Source organism: Mustela nigripes, chromosome 1, assembly GCF_022355385.1.
Source record: "Mustela nigripes isolate SB6536 chromosome 1, MUSNIG.SB6536, whole genome shotgun sequence".
NCBI classification, from domain to species: domain Eukaryota; kingdom Metazoa; phylum Chordata; class Mammalia; order Carnivora; family Mustelidae; genus Mustela; species Mustela nigripes.
This window is the reverse complement of record NC_081557.1, coordinates 254,362,077-254,379,727: the sequence shown is the minus strand read 5'-3', so window position 1 is coordinate 254,379,727 and position 17,651 is coordinate 254,362,077. Positions and strand designations below refer to the sequence as shown.

At 33.8% G+C, this 17,651-nt stretch overlaps 1 protein-coding gene across 1 annotated transcript in view; it reads left to right on the top strand.

Annotated features, from left to right (window-relative positions):
- The window catches only part of TECRL (trans-2,3-enoyl-CoA reductase like), a 100,409-nt gene extending 83,534 nt beyond the window's left edge, over positions 1-16,875 (top strand). The window contains exons 9-12 of the mRNA XM_059396500.1: positions 7,800-7,857; positions 15,191-15,276; positions 15,806-15,851; positions 16,748-16,875. Of these exons, the coding sequence (XP_059252483.1) occupies positions 7,800-7,857; positions 15,191-15,276; positions 15,806-15,851; positions 16,748-16,875 (318 nt within the window). The remainder of the gene's footprint in view (positions 1-7,799; positions 7,858-15,190; positions 15,277-15,805; positions 15,852-16,747) is intronic.
- The last annotated feature ends 776 nt before the right edge of the window (positions 16,876-17,651 follow it).

Below are 17,651 nucleotides of genomic sequence, written 5' to 3'. Positions count from 1 at the left end.
TTTCCCTCATTTTTCTCCTCCTCATAATGTTAGCCACTATACATTTTTGAAACTTATTTTCTGTTATTTCTGTATAAATATTTACACATCTCCCATTTTATATAATATTCTTGATTTATTTCCTTTTCTCTAATATGGTATAGCTGTGAATCCATGTTTCTAGTATAAAGAAAACTTTTATGAAAAGTTATAGGGTTTTTTTGTTGTTTGTTTTTTGTTTGTTTTACTTTTTAAGATTTATTTATTTGAGGTGGAGGAGGAGAGGGAGGAGGAGAGAGAGTCTCAAGCCGACTCTGCCCTAAGCACAGAGCCTGACATGAGGCTCAGTCTTAGGATCCTGAGATCACAACCTGAGCCGAAACCAAGAGTGGATGCTTAACTGACTATTCCATCCGGGCACTGCAAGAAAAGTTACTGCATTTTAAAACACTTGTCATAGCAGTTATAGTATTTTTTTTAAGTGAGAAAAAGAGGCATAATTGAAACAAGCAAAATTCTAATGGTTTGTAATATATATTTTCCACGCAGACTTTTAAAGACCTTGCCTCCTAATTAAACTACTAGTACTTAAACTTTACACAAGATTTTATTAATCAGTACTTTTTAAAATACCTTTCAAATGAGGAAAAATAAGAAGGAGAATTAGGCAAGTCATAAAATTTTATCACAGTTGCTGTCTTGTAAGTAGCTAAGGTATCAAAACAAATAGTGATAAATAGTAGCATTGTCTAAATTCAATACAGACAATAGGTGTGATAACTTTAATTCCACATTCCTAAGCACATAACAAACATTGACTATTACATTCATAGACTTAAATTAATATAAAAAGAACAACCTATTCCTTTAGAGATAGTACTATATAGAGATAGATACTGTTGTATATATGAAAAAAAAAACTTATGTAAAAGTCAAAATTTTGAATGTAATTATATTCTGTTGCAAATAGAAATTCAGAAATGAGACAGAAGGGTCATGCAATCTCCTAAAATTATAAATTTTGATGACAAATTAAAAAGTCCTGCTAGCCCTGAATTTCTTAATAATGTTACATATTGGCAAAACACATTTAATTTTCACAAATAAATATGGTATTAAGATGTAAGTTTCAGGAAACTGATTCTAATACAGGATTTAAAAACAAACGACTTGTTTGAGTTTGCACATATATCACCTAAATTGAAGATGCCTACTGTATCATTGAGAACATAACATTCTATATTTCAAGGTTAATATTTTTTTCATTCACAATAACTGAATGCCTAAGTGTGTGCCTTTCACATTTATCATAAGAAATGCATATGCAGGGGCTCCTGGGTGGCTCAGTGGGTTGGAGCCTCTGCCTTCGGCTCAGGTAATGATCCTGGGGTCCTGGGATCAAGCCCCGCATCGGGGTCTCTGCTCAGCAGGGAGCCTGCTTCCTCCTCTCTCTCTCTCCGCCTGCCTCTCTACCTACTTGTAATCTGTCTGTCAAATAAAATAAATAAATCTTAAAAAAAAAAAAAGAAATACATATGCAAATAGTTTGGAAAGAAAAGCACCTGTGTTTAAGTCAAGTGCTTTTAATATTATATTGAATTAAGATTATCAACATATAAGATAATCATTATTATGTAGAAGGGAAAAAAGGAAATTCACAGGTCAATCTTATATAATATAAAGTAAATAGAAAATGCTAATTTTTCTAATGTTTGCACAACTTCCTGGATTTTGTTTTGTTGATATATGTATCCCCTTAGCATAAGAAAAAAAGAATTAGCATAAGAAGAAAATGGAAAAAAAGTTGCTGGAGCAACTAGATATATACATACAAAAAAAAAAAAAACAACAACAATCTAGACACAGACCTTATACCCTTCACAAAGATTAACTCAAAATGTATCACACACCTAAGTACAAAATGCAAAACTATAAAACTCTTAGATGATGATACAAGAGAAAACCTAGATGACTTTAGGTACCATAATGACTTTTAAGATAAAACACTAAAGAAGGATCCACAGAGGATATAACAGGTAAGTTGGACTTCATTCATCTTAAAAACTTCTGGTCTGTGAGCAATGATGTCAAGAGAATGAGAAAGAGGGGCGCCTAGGTGCCTCATTGGGTTAAAGCCTCTGCCTTTGGCTCAGGTAATGATCCCAGGGTTCTGGGATCGAGCCCCACATTGGGATCTCTGCTCAGCAGGGAGCCTGCTTCCTCCTCTCTCTGTCTGCCTCTCTGCCTACTTGTAATCTCTGTCTGTCAAATAAATAAATAAAATCTTAAAAAAAAAATAGAGAGAGAGAATGAGAAAGAAAAGCATAGTTTAGGGAAAATATTTACAAAAGATACATCTGAAAAAGATCATTATCAGAAATATACAATGGATTCTTAAAATGCAAGGATAAGAAACACACAGCTAAATTAATAAATGGGCAAAAGACCTTCACTGACCCTTACCAGTAAAATACACAGTTAGCAAATAAGCATATGAAAAGATGCTCCAAATGGAATCCTATCAGGGAAATGCAAATTGAGATGAGATAACATTATACACCTGTTCAAATGGCCAAGAATCTGGAACACTGACAACACCAAATGAAGATACGGATGTGGACCAACAGCATGAACTTTGATTCATTCCTGTGGGAATGCAAAATGAACTAGCCATTTTGGTAAACAGTTTGGCAGTTTCTTACAGACCTAAATACACTTTTACCATATTATCCAGCAGTTGTGCTCCTGGGTATTTACCCAAAGGAATCAGAAGCTTATGTCTACACAGAACCTTACAAATGGATGTTTTTACAACAGTTTTATTCGTAATTGCCAAGACTTGGAAGCAACTAAGACGTGCCAAAGTAGGTGAATGGACTATGATACATCCAGACTATGATACCTCCAGACAATGGAATATTACTCAGTGCTAAAATGTAATGAGCCATGAAGCCATGAGAAAACACAGGGAAAGCTTGAAAGAATATTACTCAGTAAAATAAAATCTCTGAAAAGGCTAAATATGGTATGATCCCAACTATATGACATAACAAATTAAAAAAAAAAAAAACAACTGTGGAAACAGTAACAAGATCAGTGGTTGCCAAGAGTTGTGGAGAAAGGAATGAAGAAGAGGTGTACAGAGGATTTTTAGGACAGTGAAAATACTCTGTATGATACCATGATGATGGATATGTGGCATTGTATATTTATCCAAACCCAGAATATACAACACCAGGGGTGAACTCTAATGTAAACTCTGGACTTTGCGTGATTATAATCTGTCAATGTAGGTTCATGAGTTGTGACAAAAGTACCACTCTGTTGGAGGACATAGATAATGGAAGAAGATATGCATGTTTAGGAGGAAGGGATATATGAGAAATCTTGGAACCATCCCTTTAATTTTTCTATAAGCTGATCTAAAAAATGTCTTAATGAAAAAACTGTTGGTTAGTATATATATTTACTGATAAACCCATAATTAACATAGTACATAGTTACTCTGGAACACAATGCATGTTGTCCTTTTTTTATTGAAATGTATATTTCCTAACTTAAAAAAGTAGAGATTAGGATTTAGAAAAATTTTTATAATGTTATCATCATGATATGTTATCATTAGTTATAAAACTCCTGATGCAAAAACTGTGTAATATTGGCCTATATTACCAAATAGCATGTCTGTGCAAATGTGTTTTATCCTTTAGAGTAGAGACTAACTTCTCAAGATTATAATAGTTGATGCATATCATGATGAAACTTTTCGTAACTATCGAGTAATCCAAGATTTTCCTTACTCTTGAAATATTAAGATAAATAAGACTTGACTTATAATAATTATTATTATCATTAGAAATAGAGAAAATTACCTGATTTCAAAATTCAAAACAAACCTGATTATCAGAGAAACATTTTAGCAGATTCAATTTTTAAATTATATTTATAAAATGGCTGTTTCATTGCTCAAATTATAAACTTATATCTTCCAATAATTACTAATAATTATAACATATATAAATCTTTGGGCAGAGCAGATATATACAGAAATAATATAGATCACTTTCATTCCTATAAAAATGTTATTAGATCGCAGAATAAAGATTATTTATTTTTACTGTGGAAACCAAAGCAATTTTACTAAGACAAAATGACAGAGCCTATTTGATGGTTAAAATTTTGCATTAGTGTGTTTAGATTTTATTATTATTTTATTTTAATTTAATTGTATTTTCTCAGTGTTCCAAGATTCATTGTTTATTCAGTACACCCAGTGCTCCATGCAATATGTGCCCTCCTTAATACCCACCACCAGGATCACCCAACCCCCGACTCCCCTCCTCTCCAAGGCCCTCAGTTTGTTTCTGAGTCCACAGTCTCTCGTGATTTGTCTCCCCCTCCGATTTCCCCCAACTCACTTCTCTCTATCTCCCAATGTCCATTTTTTGACGTGATTATCTGGTTTTTTGAGTGTTGAGTTTGAGGTTATTATTATTATTATTATTATTTAATAGTATTTATTATTTAATAATATTTAATATTTTTAATATTTAATTTATTTATTTAAAAGAAAGAGAGTGCAGGAGAAAGAGCACGGCAGGGGTAGGGCCAGAGGGAGATGGAGAGACAGACACCCCACTGAGCAGGGAGCTGGATGCAGGACTCAGTCCCAGGATCCTTGTATCATGAACTGAGCCACAGGTACACCTTAATGTAGCCACCCAGGGGCCCCTCAATTTTATTTTATAAACTTATTGTTTTCACTGATATAGTAGAGAATATTCACCTGCTGAAGCTTGCAATAAATAACATTAGAGAAATTACATAAAAGTGGATCTCTGTAAATTGGGCTTCTTCTAACACATCTGTATGTTTTACTATATAAGATAATTTAATATTTAAGTAAAGGAAAAATCAAACCTAATGATAGCAACTTCTTCAAACATTATTTTTGAAATCATTGTGTTTATATATAATGTGCCAAATGAAGATATCTGATTTACTGAAGAATTAGTCCAGGAGAAATGTGTAAGTCATGCTGGAAAATGTTCCAATGTTTCACATTTAATGTGCTTCTGAAATTTTATTCAGTTATAGAACCATATATTGAATTTTATAGCACTGACTGAATTTCCTAATCTTATTCAGCTCTGACCCAAGAGGAAATTATATCAACCACTTTTATCCAGGTCAATTAAGCTATAGTGGACACTTTCATTCTTCATAGTTTTAAAGCCAGTGCTTAAGGTGAAAGATGAAAATAGTCACAATTGCTCTTTAAAATACATTACAGATTTGCTAAATTGATGATAAACTATTTCTCAACATATAGATATAGCTGATTTTTCTCTCTCTACCCCTAGAATGTATATAGATATGCATTTTATCTGTAGATAGCAGATGGAAAAGTTGGATTATTTACCACTTTTTTATCTCCTTCTTTTATATTTATTTAAGTGTGTTTTATGTTTTATTTGTCGTGCTATGGGGAAGGGGCAAATACTGATAAATTATGACATTAGTATATGGCTAGTGGTCTAACTGAAGCCTAAATGCTCATTTTTCCATGGCCTATACTTTGGGTAGAAGATTGATGGTTTGTATTTAGTTGTGTTGTGAAAAGTAGGAAAGAGAAAAAAATTTGGTGGTTGAGTGAGTTTAAAATATTGATAATCATAAAATGAATATGTCTTATCAGAAGAAAAAACATAATTTTTTAAAAGACTTTTTTATTCAACAGACAGAGATCACAAATAGGCAGAGAGGCAGGCAGAGAGAGAGAGAGAGAGGGAAGCAGTCTTTCTGCTAGGCAGAGAACCCAATGCGAGGCTTGATACCAGGACCCTGGGATCATGACCTGAGCCAAAGGCAGAGGCTTTAACCCACTGAGCCACTCAGACACTCCTGAAAAAAACTATAATTTTTAAAATATTGTTTGTTCACAAAAATTTGGTAAGTTAATTGGCTTATTAATAAGATTTTTTATCAGATATTCCATTTTGCATTTGGCCCTGTGAGTGATTAAAAATAAGTATGACATGAGATTTGACTAAAAGGTGAGCAAAAGATAAGAGTACGACAAATTATTAATTTAGTAATTACATGTTTTGTAGTGCTGCCATTTTGTAAGATAGAAATTTAGATAAGATTAATCAATGTAGAGTTATTCTCTGAAGAAGGTTTTAATTAATGACATTGGTAACTAAATTTATCATAGTTTTATTGGGTAATTCATATATCCGACACTTGATTTCATTTAATCATCCTAAAATAACCATCATGAGACAGGATGTAATATTAGCATTTAGGTGAAGAAATGGTATTTCAGATGTCTTAATCATGTAACCTCTAAAAAGTAAATGATGAGACATTTGAGTACAAATTCATCCAACAATGGCTCACACTCTTACCCCACATTCACCTATAAATAAGTTCAACTATAAAATTATTATCTGAAAATGTAAAATTCAGCTTTTATTCCTAATGATAATTTGAGAAACTTGGAACCTCTTCTAAAATTAGAAAACTATTACATGTGAAGAAATCCATACAGAAATTGTTGAAAAGAACAAAATCAGATATATGGTAAGGGATTAATAGCATGAAAGATACATAATTAAAAACATGCTTAATTTATAGGACATATTATAGTGAAAATTTGGATGACTTTAAGCAATAACGGTTTTGGATAACAATCTGTTATTAATAAACAAAGTATTAAATTTTGAATATATACATTGTGTTAATCAGAGAGGTGTATATATGACAAAAGAAAGGGTACTAATTTCTGAGGACACATTGCAAATTGGGAACTTTTTTTTTTTAAGATTTTATTTATTTATTAGCAAGCTAGAGATCACCAGCAGGGGTTCAGGGGCAGAGGAAGAAAAAGGCTCCCTGCTCCGGGAGCCCCATATGGAACTGGATCCCAGGACCCCAGGATGAGGACCTGAGCTGAAGGCAGATCCCCAACCGACGGAGCCACTCGGGCTCCTGCAAACTGGGAACATTATTAACCCCAACCCTGGAGATGTCAGTAAGACTTAATGATTCTTAGATGGTCATTGTGGCCTATTGACTGGAAAGGTCAGATGACAGACAAGCAGCACATGTCTTTGTAGGACAGTACGGTTTACACTCAGTTCTCTAAACTACACTGAAACCAGGTGGGCATCATACTACCACCGTTGCAGTAACAGGGTTGCTACAGTGCTAATGAATTTAGAGCATGCGTACCTATGCCAAGTCTGTATTTCCTGACCTGACTTTTCGCTTCATGGCATGGAAACTTAACCTATTAAACAAGTGGAAAGCATAGAATCAGCACAACCAGGTTTTTAACAAAGGAACTTTAACCCAGTTATCAAAAGGGATCAATAATATCTTCAAAGTTTCTAGCTCAATGTGACTCATTATGTTAATTCAATATACATCTACAGTGGCTTTTTTCATCATTGTTAGGGTACGAATTTCCTTCTCCCTGCAGTTAGAGTAATAATATATCTCTTGGATCTTTGGAATTAATACACCACATGAATATTGGTAAGTTTATGAAATATAATTTTTAATTTTTTAAATTTTTATTTATTTGAGAGAAAGAGGGGCAGGGAGAGGGGCAAGGGGAGTAGCAAATGGAAAGGGAGAGGCAGACTCCCCACTGAGCAGGGAGCAGGTCTTGTGGCTAGATTCCACGACCTTGGGATGGTGACCTGATCCAAAGGCAGCCACCCAATACACTAAGCCACCCAGGTTCCCCTATAGAATATGATTTTAAAAGAGGAATATATAGATCACCCTGAAAAGTTTAAAATATTTTACAGATTTGTGAAGCTGGAAATCATTTCATCAATGTAATCTTGGCTCATCCCAATCATACAGGTTAGTCCCTTTTTTTCTCTCTCTCTCTCAACAATGTTACTTACTATTTTTAAAAGCCTTTAGTAAACAATTTTTAAAGCAATAGTTGGAAACATTAATGACAATATGTCCCAATTCTAGCTCTTGTATGCCTAAATTTTTCAAATATTTGAACTAAATCATATTTTCTAATAATGGTTTCTCTAAAATGAAATGTGCACGGCCCTCACGTCAAATGGCAATCTCACTTAAATCTGTAAAAAATAAACAGAGGATTAAGAATTAAGGCAGTACAAAATCCAGGATAAATGCCAATATTATAGCTTGATTCCCAATCTTGATCTAATTTACATTAAAATTTATATAATCCCACTCTATTTCAAGTGACTTAAACTTTTTTCTAATAAAAGTGATCTTTGTTTGGCAAATTCCATAGCTCTGAAATAGCAATGCCAGGGAGGACATTTTGAATTTAGTAGTTAGTTTAAAGTATTTCACAAAATTCACAGTGTTTATATAATGATATTCTTCATAAATCAATCCTCTCATTCAGGTTTAATTATAGGTATGGATTCATACTGTTTTTTGTGTATGATACATAATTTAATTATAATTTTATTTTATTTTATTTTTTAAAGATTTTATTTATTTATTTGACAGAGATCACAAGTAGGCAGAGAGGCACGCAGATAGAGAGGGGAAGCAGGTTCCCTGCTGAGCAGAGAGCCCTACATGGGGCTCGATCCCAGGACCCTGGGATCATGACCTGAGCTGAAGGCAGAAGCTTGAACTCACTGAGTCACCCAGGCGCCCCTAATTATAATTTCAAATGGCGATAGTCAACATTTGGAATTCATGCTGTTATCAGTCTAGTTGCAAATATAAAGCTGCATTGCCTCGAGTGTTTTTTAACATCTACCTGGTTGTCTTAACATTTTCTTGACTTGCACATTTCTGGCAGGTTGGTGAAACATTTTCCAAAATATTTTTTTTTTCATATAATATATAGAATTACAAAGGAAAACTTTGCTCAAGTTTCTTCATCTATTTGGATTATGGTATCATGATTTGAAAATGAAAATTTTCAATCATTATGTTTCTGAAGTCAAACAGGACTTTGGAATTGTTCATGTGAAAAAGACTTTTCTTCAGTATTTACTTCATCTTTTATCTCGCTTGTATGTAGCTCGAGAAAGCAGATGCCAATCTAATCTTGTCTTCTCTACTAATTGATTTGGTCCTTTTGCCTTGAGACTCAAAAGACTTTTTCTTTACCACTAATTCTATTAATTTTGTCAGATATGTTTTAGAGTCCATAATTTCAAGACAATTTTCCCAAAAACATGATGCAATCTTCCAGGAGGTTGATTCATGTCTTTTTTTTTTTTTAATTTCTAGAAGTTTAAAATTTGTTTTGTTGCATTGTGGGCATTATCAGGGGGTAAATTATATATAAGTTATATCTTTATATGTTAATATCTTTCATTTTCTATTAAACATTCCACTCTTAGGCAAATCGAAATGTCTGTATTACTGAGAAGTCTTTTTTCCTTTTCTACAATTTCTTTCTTGAGTACAATCGCCTTTCATATTCTTTTTTTCTTGGCCATATCTATTTTGAGTTTTGGAATTCTTTTTTATTTAATTATTAATTTTTTATTATTTATAAACATTTATTTTTATCCCCAGGGGTACAGGTCTGTGAATCACCAGGTTTACACACTTCACAGCACTCACCAAAGCACATACCCTCCCCAAGGTTTTTTTCAGAGTGTTTTCCAGAGTGCCTGTTTTCCAGAGTGGCTGCACCAGCTTGCATTCCCACCAACAGTGTAGGAGGGTTCCCCTTTCTCCGCATCCTCGCCAGCATCTGTCATTTCCTGACTTGTTGATTTTAGCCATTCTGACTGGTGTGAGGTGATATCTCATTGTGGTTTTGATTTGTATTTCCCTGATGCCGAGTGATATGGAGCACTTTTTCATGTGTCTGTTGGCCATCTGGATGTCTTCTTTGCAGAAATGTCTGTTCATGTCCTCTGCCCATTTCTTGAGTGGATTATTTATTCTTTGGGTGTTGAGTTTGCTAAGTTCTTTATAGATTCTGGACACTAGTCCTTTATCTGATATGTCGTTTGCAAATATCTTCTCCCATTCTGTCAGTTGTCTTTTGATTTTGTTAACTGTTTCCTTTGCTGTGCAAAAGATTTTGATCTTGATGAAAACCCAACAGTTCATTTTTTCCCTTGCTTCCCTTTCCTTTTGCATTGTTCCTAGGAAAATGTTGCTGCGGCAGAGGGAGTTTTGCAATTCTTAATAGTTATGTACTCTGGTATCTGCAAATGCTTCTGTGTAGGCATGTTCTGTTAAAATTTTTCAATTTTCTTTTTTAGGGGGATGTTTTTATCAGCTTGGAGAAAATACCTTCCTATTTTATTGACATAGAAAGCTTATACAAATGCCGATCAACTTCTGTTCATTTTCAAGTGTATGGATTGTCCTAAAAGAGGAATAACAGATGGGAAGCTTGAAGTAGAGTCCCTAAAGTGTATTCTGGAGGGGATGGGGGGTTTCTTTACTGGGTCTTTTGATTCTTTAAACACTCCTTTATCCTAACTTCACAATTCCCAGAACTGTTTTCTTCTTCTCTTTCTCTTCCAAACCTCCAAGCTATGTCTTCCCCATGTACTGCTCTTTGATACTACTTTTCTTTTCATGGAAGCAGTGTTTTCTAAGATGAAAACCATCTGGTCTCACTGCTTCCAAATCATTTCATCTCCTTTCAGTTCTTCATATCCAGTGTTCTGACCTATCAAGTATCAGACCATTTCTCAGAGTAGACATTCTTTTTCTTATCATGAATTCTAGGTTTCTATAATACAGTAAATTCTTATTTTCTTACATAAACTCCTTTTTAAAAATACCAGTTCTTTTGTTGGCTTTGAAAAATTTCTGCTACTTTTGAATTTTTACTCCCCATTATGTATTAATTAAAATTTATAATAATATCTCTTCCTTAGAAGTGCTTTAGTCCTAAGTTATGTATAGGGAGATCATTTAACGTTTATTATTTAAACAAGATGTCACAAAATGTGTTCCCTGGTAGATACAATCTGATATAGAATAAGTTTAAAAGAAGTTTCTTACAAAGTATGGAAAAGAAGAAAGCAAGGAGAATTTTGCTAAGTGAGAAATTGATGCTGTCTCATGGGTGGCCTCAGTCAATTCTATAGGGGTATCTGATGCTAGGATAATCTTGCTGACTTGTGTCTTATGTTGGAATGAGTAGGAAAAAGGTAACTTAGGTGTGGATCTCTCTGGGAAATGTGAATGACAAAGGATAAGGCAGCTCTCTTTAGTAAAAACCATTCTCTCAGAGGGTCTGATAATTGAAAACTTTCTGCTACGAGCACTCCAGCATTTATGGAAGAAGTACATCATACCTGCTGGGGATCTTGACAGTGTATCACAGAAACCATCACAGTCTCTTTCTTTCTTTTTTTTTTTTTTTTCACAGATCCAATTTGTATACTTTTTGTAGTAGCCTTGTGAAGATGCCAGTAGGCCTCTCTTTCTGGGGGAAATGTAAAAGAGACATGCTAGTGGGAGAGTACACAGCCTTAACCACTGTACATGGTCTTGGTAAAATAACTGATTTGTGCTAATTTTCTTCTCTACAAATTGGTAGATTCCTTTTACCCTCAACATTCTCATTTAATGTCTCAGGGATTATCTATTGGCATAACCTAGATATTCTCTCTCTCTCTCTCTCTCTCTCTCTCTCTTTTTTTTTTTTTTTAAGTCAGCGGAAGGGGAGAAGGAGAGAGAGAGGGAGAATCTTAAGCAGACCCCATGCCCATTATGGAGCCCAATATGAGGCTTGTTCTCTCAACCCTGAGATCATGACCTGAGCTGAAATCAAGAGATGGTTAACTGACTGAGCCAATCATTCAGGTGCCCCTACTAAATCCTCAACTGGAGGATAAAATTTTCATGGATACTTGTTCTAGTGTTGCAGGGTCTTCTTTCCTGAGGTCCCAGGGTGCTCTTCCACCAATGAGGTTAGTGTCTTACAACTGGTTGAAGTCCAAAAACTGGGAAAGGATTTTATATTAAGTCAGCTGCCCCAAATCTCTTGAGTAAACATCAGCTAGTTGCTACGAATGTTTCATTATTTTAACTGTCCATAATGCTTTGTGGATCAAACTTTTTCTGAATTTACTACACATTCTGGCTTATGACAGCTAAGTACTGACACTAAAAATGCCTTGATTTGGGAGAAGGGGAAGTATGGATCCTTAAATCTCGATCACTACTAGTTCATCCTAATTCTAAGATGACATCACTTATATGCAGACTGGAACTGCAGAAAAACAACACTAATCTTAGTGCTGGTGTGCCCCTTTCACAAAAACATTCCTTATAGCTTTGAAAAATGCTCTAAGTTCTAAGAACATAAAAAAAAAAAAAAACATGGAAATATGGGACATGAAAAAAAATTTTCCCATAGAAAGGAGTCTTCCTTTTTCAGCCTTATATAGACTAGTCTAGGATCCCTGCTCTTCCAGACCATTTGATACCTTTTCCCCTGCTTGCTATGGAATTCCAACATTTCTTCCTCACTTACTGTGTGCCATTACTCTGCTCATGCTTCCAGGTGCACATTAGTGTGTTTGTACCATTTTAGAAGAACATTATTTCCTTTATCTCAGAAGACTGTGTCAACATAATAAACCTACTCTTGTCCAATTTTATATTATACCTTTTTCATCAAGCACCCCAATCACATGCTATAATATGCCATAATGTGCTACCACATGGTAGCTGGGTTTTGTATGTCCATTGGGGCATAATCTTTTGTTGTTGTTGTTGTTCCCTTATCAGATCCAGAGCAAACTCAAGTAGGTTATTTTGAATGGGAACCCTAGCCTATAACTTAGGAGTTAAGAGAGGGCATGGAGAATATCCTAGAGGGGATTTTCTTGCAACATAGTGGCATATGTATTGCCTTTAAGCAAGGGAGTGTGCTAACTTTTAATAGGGGTGAGTGGATGACTTCTGCAGGTTCAGAGAGTACATGGAAATCTATATATTCCAAGATTTTGTGAACAACAACCTTGGCTTAGCAGACCTAGTTTGGATCAGAGTTCTCTTTTCTTTGAAGCCTGACTACTCTTTCAAGTAAGTCCTTGTCCTGGTCTTCAGCTCTCTGTCTTTCTCTCATTGCAAGAGATTAGAGCTTGTCAGATGAGGTCCTCTAACTTTCTCACAGCTGGATTTTAATTGCCAATTGTCAATTTCAATTTCAGCTGTCTTTATCAAGAGCACTGAGAGTAATCCCCACTTAATTTCATTGGACCAAATAAAGCATTCCTTTCCACCAGTATAGCAGCCAGCATACCACTGGTGAAAGTCTTTATATTTGCAGAGCTACTCTTGTACCCCCCACCCCTATCTGGGACCTACAGTCAACGATGGAGTACTCATTGCAGGCTATTCAGTAGGTCATTCCACTTTAAAATGCCATTCTAAAAAAAAAAAAAAAAAAAAAAAAAAAAAAGTGCTGTTGGTTCAGTTTTCTGGGATGCAGATGCTGAAGTGGAGCAGATGCTGAAGTGGAGATTAGCATTCAGGAGGTATCTTAGAGAGTGATTTTATGAATGGAAAAAAAATAGTCATGTTTGGGGAGAAAATTGAGAGTCTGCAATTTCAAGGGAAGTTTCAGATGAACCTATGGGGCATGCTACAGGTGCAGTGAACAATCAGTGTTATTCTGAGATGAATCCTTTACTTACCACATTGGTCAAATATTGGATTGTGGCTACACCAAAGATTAAGTATGATCTTGTGTGAGGTTGATATCTTCTGCCTGACAATCTTCATAGAAGATGCTGAGAGTTTAAAGTTTTCTGCCAGCAGTTATTGCTGAAGCCATGGAATAAATTCATACCTGAAGAAGAATCTGGGAAGCGCAGCACTGCAATGTAAAAAATCTTCTGACTTTTATTTAATAGAAGTTCTATTAGAAATAGTAACTATTGATTGAGAAAACCTTTCATGGGAATGCAAGTACTAAATTAGTAACCTCTAGACTTACATCTTAACATTAACAGTAAGTAGATACAGGAGATAGTGTCTATATACATATATTTTTCTGGGTCCCAAGACATATTGGTTATTAAATCTACAAAGTAGACGAAATGCATGTTTGTGAATCCCTGAACATTTCCACTACCACTAGAGGCTGAACAGTCATAAACTAGGTTTAACCCAGATTATCTTTTGTGCATCTTCCACCTCTGAAATGCAGTTTTTATAACATGGATAGTAGGTTTCTCAATCACCTTTCTTCTGATGAATATATGGATGTTACAAAAAGGCACTTGCATGTACGTTATCAAGAGAATCTGTAATATGAAATGGTATATGTATTTATCCTTATCGTGAATAAGCAGTACATGAAATCTGCACAGTACCTAATATATATTTTTACTTTGATATTTTAACAATAGTTACATTTCTGAAAACAACATACTGACATTTCATTATGACTTTAGAATTATAACTAAAACAGATTAGTTGATGTGTTATCTGATTAAATTTGCTATGGAGAATAAACAGTAATAATTCATATTTACTTTTACAAATGTCACTGCTCAAAGCTCAACTTGAAATCACTATAAATTTGTTATCTAAAACATTTCTTGAAAGAAATTAGAAGGCAAAAAAAAATCACAAAAATCAAGTGACAATATGCTAAGTATAATGAAACCTGTAAATAACAATTCTGATTGCTAAGCAGAAGTAATTTATGTGGTATTTCTGAATATTAACTATGCTGATATTCATTGTAATCCTCTTATGAGAGATTTTCACACTTTTCTAATATAAATGACATCCTTATAAAATTCCCTTTGGATTTTCACTAATTAAATAGAAAGGGACGTTTGAAGTATTTAATAATCTCAACCAAAAACATCGTCTTCTTTGATACTAAAAAAGAAGAGGCATGCAATTGTTAAAGCACATTTACTATTTCACTATGCAATTCAGCTGCATCTATTATGCAAAATAACCTTTATATATTGGAATTTAAAGAACTGATTATCATGGTATATTCTGTAATTTTATTGTAACATAGCTATAGACATACAAAATGACAGATATTCTGTTTGAGTCAAAAGGTCATAACATTTGAAACTGGGATTCTGAGTAATTTAGGAAATAGGTTTCTATAAATACGTGATGACATTTTATGTAGTATAAGTTATTCCAGGGAATTTAGAATTATATAAGACATATGATTAAATTTGCAATATGTATCATCATTGATATTTTATATCCTTCTTTCTAAAAGGAATTAATGCATGTTTTCCAAGTCCAAATTATAACCCCTTCACATGGATGTTTTTCTTGGTTTCATGTCCTAACTACACCTATGAGGTATGTTATCTATTTATGTAAATAATTAAACTTTATCCCATGATATGCTAAATGCATATGTTTATGTGTTTACATATATATTAAACTTTAATATATATGATTATAAACAGGTTTTATCTGTAGATTTGGCACAGGGATATAAATTATGATATATGATTTCAATTCAAGTTATAAACATAGGAAATTGGAACATTTAACCACAATTTTTCCTGCAAAAATTGAATATTTTCACATGTATTTACTTAAAAATATAATCTTCATATAAAATGTCTTAAGATATTTCAGGATTCCTTTTTATATCTTCAAAGTGTTTGGAACAAAATCTTTCATTTTGTTTTATGAATATGATGCTGTTTATGGAATTATGACTATCATTTTTAACAACAAAAGTATTATTTGGGGGAAATTTATTTCTACCCATAGTTTTTCTACTGTGTTTTAAGCTTTCACATTACCTATATAATATCACAAATGAAAAAAACTACTATATTAATCTAGGTATTTATTAATTTATGTTTTAATCTAATAGATTGGATCATGGATTAGTTTCACAATCATGACACAAACTCTGCCAGGTAAGACCTAGGTTTTTTGACGTTTAAGTAAATGCACCTTTGGGAGAAGTGGTTTCTGAGAACAAATTTCTATAGTGCTAAAGTTTGGCATTTATGCAAAAGGATTTGGGGCTTCTATGTTTATTTTTATCTTGGATATTTTTAGCAGTATTAAAATATAATGAAACAAAATTATCTAGGTAACCATAGCTTAATCCAACCTGGAAAATGTAGCCCAAACATATTTATTAAGCACCAAGAATTTGTTAACAGAAATGGTGGTAATAATGCACTTCACTTGAAACTCTCTCTTGTGCACGAACACAGACATGTGTATGTGTTGTGTCCTTCAAGTGTCCATGATGTCTCTGAAGGGAAGGCTGGGAGCATGAGTGTGTGATCTTAAATGCTGGGCATTTTAACACACATAGGAGATTTAAATTGAAATGGGCTGCATGTATTGGAAAGGGTATGTATTACATCCATTTCATCCATTATTTGTTCCACTGTATAAATTTTTTGAATCATAATTAATACAGTTTGCCATATGCATGTGTGTGTGCAGATGTATATTATATATATACAGAAAGCTCCTACTGAAGAATTCAGAGTTAAAAATTCCTTATTTGGAAATACTTTGTGTCAGAAATTTAAACAAAAATGTGGATTTATTTTGACCTCTGCTATGTACTTTCTATGTTTATTCAATCATACAATAAAAATAGTTGAACATATATTATGTTCGGTAATTAATATGAGTAAAGAAAATTGATATGGAAGTATGAAGTACTTGAGAAATATTTTCAGAGCTAAATATGGTATTTTTTTTTCTAATATAACTTGCTATATCTATCATAGGAATAAGAAAGAATAAGAATAATTATTTCTTTCTTCTTCTTTTTTTTTTTTTTTTGTAGTTGGGATTTTTACACTTCTGATGAGTATCCAGATGTCTCTGTGGGCACAAAAGAAACATAAGATTTATTTGAAGAAATTCAGTTCTTATATGCATAGAAAATCAGCAATGATTCCATTCATACTGTAGGAAAAGTGTATAGAAGAACACTATACAATCTCAATAAATCAGACATGGGCAATTGTTGACTATACTTAACAGAATTTCAAAAACTACAGTACTTTTACTGAGGGGCGCCTGGGTGGCTCAGTGGGTTAAGCCTCTGCCTTCGGCTCAGGTCATGATCTCAGGGTCCTGGGATTGAGCACCATATTGGGCTCTCTGCTCGGTGGGGAGCCTGCTTCCCCCTCTCTTTCTGCCTGTCTCTCTGACTGCTTGTGATTTCGCTCTGTCAAATAAATAAACAAAATCTTAAAAAAAAAAAAAAACTACAGTACTTTTACTGAGTAGAAGTATTAAATGGTAGAATCTAGCTAAATTTAGAAGAACAGGGGCACCTGGGTGGCTCAGTGGGTTAAGCTGCTGCCTTCAGCTCAGGTCATGGTCTCAGGGTCCTGGGATTGAGCCCCACATCAGACTCTTTGCTCAGCAGGGAGCTTGCTTCCTCCTCTCTCTCTGCCTGCTTCTCTGCCTACCTGTGATCTTTCTCTGTCAAATAAATAAATAAAAATCTTTAGAAGGATAAACCTGAGGCAAATAAAAAGTAGAAACTACAAATATGACTAATAAAAAATAGTACCCAATATATTTTCAAAAGGTTGATCCTTAAACAAGATTTTACTTCATTCAATATTTTATAATACTATTTGCTTAAGACAATTAAACACCTGAATTCTAAGGTTAAAAAAAAAATTGTGACATTTAAGTCACTTGAATTTTACATATTTTGATAGTAATTTATTATT